Source organism: Trachymyrmex septentrionalis, unplaced genomic scaffold (assembly GCF_001594115.1).
Source record: "Trachymyrmex septentrionalis isolate Tsep2-gDNA-1 unplaced genomic scaffold, Tsep1.0 scaffold784, whole genome shotgun sequence".
Classification (NCBI taxonomy): domain Eukaryota; kingdom Metazoa; phylum Arthropoda; class Insecta; order Hymenoptera; family Formicidae; genus Trachymyrmex; species Trachymyrmex septentrionalis.
Genome location: NW_017305972.1, coordinates 25,445 through 29,106, shown reverse-complemented (window position 1 = coordinate 29,106; position 3,662 = coordinate 25,445). Strand labels below are relative to the sequence as shown.

General features: G+C 28.4%; 1 protein-coding gene across 1 annotated transcript in view; it reads right to left on the bottom strand.

Annotated features, from left to right (window-relative positions):
• Positions 1-1,390: 1,390 nt before the first annotated feature.
• LOC108754268 (zinc finger protein 600-like) overlaps positions 1,391-3,662 on the bottom strand; it is a gene marked incomplete at its 3' end in the record, with an annotated part of 10,624 nt that continues 8,352 nt past the window's right edge. Inside the window, exons 4-5 of the mRNA XM_018496465.1 lie at positions 1,738-2,336; positions 1,391-1,651 (exon numbers count right to left, since the gene is read on the bottom strand). Of these exons, the coding sequence (XP_018351967.1) occupies positions 1,391-1,651; positions 1,738-2,336 (860 nt within the window). The remainder of the gene's footprint in view (positions 1,652-1,737; positions 2,337-3,662) is intronic.

The window sequence follows — 3,662 nt, the reverse complement described above, 5'->3', positions numbered from 1 at the left end:
TATATAGATTAGCTTTTTTTCCTTTGATTCACATTTCAGATTGACAAATAACGTTTAAAAATAAATTCTTTTGACGAATCTATTTTTCAAACTACAAAATTTCGATATTTTTTTATAATATACGTCCTTTCATCGCATGATCGTGTTTCATTAACATATCACTGCTAGTTAAAGTCATACAAAAATAAATTCGACATTTTCATTAACTTTGTATAAGCGGCACGTATAAGAAGTGCGGTCTTTAACTGCATACATCACAGTACTGAAATCTCAGTCTCATTTCAATTGCAAAAGCATAACAATTTTTTCTGGTATAATACATTATGTATATCAATTTCAAGAAATTCTTTTTTTTAATTTGCGAGTGTACTATCTTAAATCCAACAAAATCATAAATAATGAAAGTTATTAAAAAAATTAATTTAGTGGTTGGTTTTGTTTTGTGAACGCACATTGTGAATTTTACATGTCGGTGATCCTGTATCTGACAATATTTTATTGTATCTCTTAGAAAAATTGTATTTATTTGGGGAAACTTCCTTCAACGCATATATATCAAATCTTGTAAAAAAATTATTTTATCCTCAATTTCTTTCATCATTGGTTCGTCATTATTATTAAGAGTTGTCACAATTGTACTTGATCGGCTATTCTGTTGTCAGTCGCGGTTAGTCCTTTACTACATTATCACTAATGTGACCCTAAAAAATAATCTCTTATGTATCAAATGTTGTGGTACATTACAAGAGACTATTACAGTATGTTATGAATATATAACAAAAATAGAAAGATAATATGAATCTGCTAATAAATTAAACGTTATATCGTGAATGACCTCCTTTTGCATGTGTGCAAGAAGTCGACATTTTTCCGTGAAGCTTCTGTTACATATCGAACATTTATGCGGCTTTATATCGCTATGTGTGTATTTGTGCCTCATTAGGCTTTTTCTTAAAGTAAAAGCTTTGTTGCAAATCTAAAATACAGCACATTTATAATTACAAAAATGTAAAAATAACCAAAATCAAATGAGATATAATTAGAAAAAATAGTAACAATAATTTTGTAGCACATACCTCGCAAACATATGGTTTCTCGTCTGTATGTATTATTGTATGGTTTCTAAGGTGTCCTAAACGTTTAAATGTAGTTGAACATGTCTCACATTTGTAGGGTCTTTCATCAATGTCAGATTGCTTCATGACTAAATGATTAATTATATCCTGTTTATTATCAAAGTCATTCTTACGAATGTTACAAAACTTTATCGAAATGTATGTTCCTTTTGTGTGTGTTTCGACTTGATTTCTGACTGCAAAATATTTATTATTTGTTAACCATTAATTTAAGTAATATGATTATTTAATATTTTTATAACTTTTTTACTCACGTAAATCCTTTTTCACAAAACTCGCATTTATAAGGTTTTTCACCTGTATGAATTAACAAATGACGATTTAATAGCGATTTGTACTGGAACGTTTTATCACATGTTTCGCATTTGTAGCGCTTATCATCAGTATGTACCTCACGATGATGAATCACGTTACTATGGCCCAACAGTCTTTGGTCTTCAGATTCCCCATTCTTCATCACTGCCTGTGTCATCACTGCCTTGTCGTTTTCTTTGCGACACTGCTTCCTTCTTTTTCTGAATCACTCTCCGAATCATCGATTGTCTTTTTACTCAACAGTTCAATCTTTTTCTTTTTTATTGAGCCATATATAAACAATTGCTTGAGTTGGTCCATCGCTTTTAATTTACTAGACCGCATCGAACGTCTTTCTTGAGCCGTAGTACTTGGTCCAGGTTGACTAGTCTCAGTTTTTATCACTGATTTCTGCAACGGCAAAGTGACACCTCCGACGACTGTATTAGTCTTCTTTTGCGCTTCTTTAGTCTCCTTTTGCTTAGCGTGACTCCGCTCAAATTGATCCAATAAACTTTTGGATGCTGCTACGGCTTTTGCAGATTCGCATGAAGCCTTTTCATGTGGATAGCATTTCCATTTGTTTACGAATTCCGAATATCTCTTTTTAGTATTAAAACGTTTGACTAATGTTCTATCGACAATATATTCTTCGTTACTTAGATCTGCATTTTCTTCGGTAGTTGCTTTGTCAGTCTTGATTTTGGGTTTGATCGATGTTTTTTCTTGTTTGTCTACTCCAATTTCCATAGATTCATTTTTCTGTGTTTTTGTTTCCAGTAATTTCGCAGAATCTATTTTAACTTTGCCTATTTCTTCCGGTTGTTCATTTTTAACAACTGTAGAAACTGTTATTGGATTGGCACTTTCGACATTGATATTTGATTGCATCAGGGTATCCTGCATCTTTGCGTTTTTTGTATCTTTGTCCATTATTTTTAAATATTACAAAACTTATGATTCATATAGTATTCTCTTACCTTTCCGATAGGACTCAAACTCTTTAGATATATTTTTGGATTGACTTTATTGTAAGGATTCTTAAATTCTTTTCCTATATCTCATGGTCTAAGTTTTTTCGGTTATGTATATTTTCAAGTTTATCCACCTAAAATTGTAAGAAAACATAATTTTTTAATAACATAAGTTGTATTTGTCAAAATTAGCTATCATTAATTAATTTATTTTACTACTAAATTGGTCTATTTTATTGTTAGTGATACTGGATATATAATTTTGAACATTTTTTCTACATATGAACGTGTTTTTTATTTTTTTCTAATTTATGTAAATAATTTGTAATATTTTACTACGTAAATAATGTGATATTTTATTGTGAATAGAATGATAATCGTTTTTATATTACCATTTGTTAGAGAGAACAAAGTATCAAATTCATATTATGTTTTATTTTTAATATTTTATGTTTTTAATATTGATAATGATCCGATCGAAAGGTGTGTTTGTTTATTGCTTGCACATTGTATTAAAACAACTAAAAGTATAATTGTTTCTTTTACTTATGTATAAACTTATATATTGACAATGTTTAATTTTATTAAGTAATTTTTAACTCATAGTTTTTTTTAAATGTTTTTTGAATTTTATGAGTCTTATTACAAATTGACATAAGTAAAATGTTAGATTGAAAACATATGGGACGTTAAAATAATTAAACGTAACTCAAATTGACAAAGAGTACGAATAACAACATGTAAATAAAAAACTATCGTCAAGGTTAAAAACAATATTTTGTATATATGATTAATAAAAAAAAGAAATATTAACAGTAAACTTGTATAATTGCTTGCCATATAAAATGATAGAAAGAAATTAAAGAAAATTTAGTGAGCAATGAACAATAGCAAAAGTTTATTTTATTCGACGGCGAGAATAGATTTCAGGCAATAAAGTTATAATAAAATAATAGTATATAATAATATTTCGCTATTATATAATATATTATATAATAATAGTATATTATAATATTTCGCTGTCACGAAAAGTAAAAAAGGAGAAACGGAATGATGTGTCAAAGGTTGATCATAAAATCATAAAAAAAGAAATTTATGAAATTAGAATGATGTGTGACGATTAAAAAGTTGACATTTTCATAATTTAATAACTTACATGCAATGCTGACGGCTTAGACGTAGCAATAATCAAGATCATAACAGTTGGATTTCAAATTGTTTACTGAGAACTAGTCATGTCAATGTCTTAAAAACAACT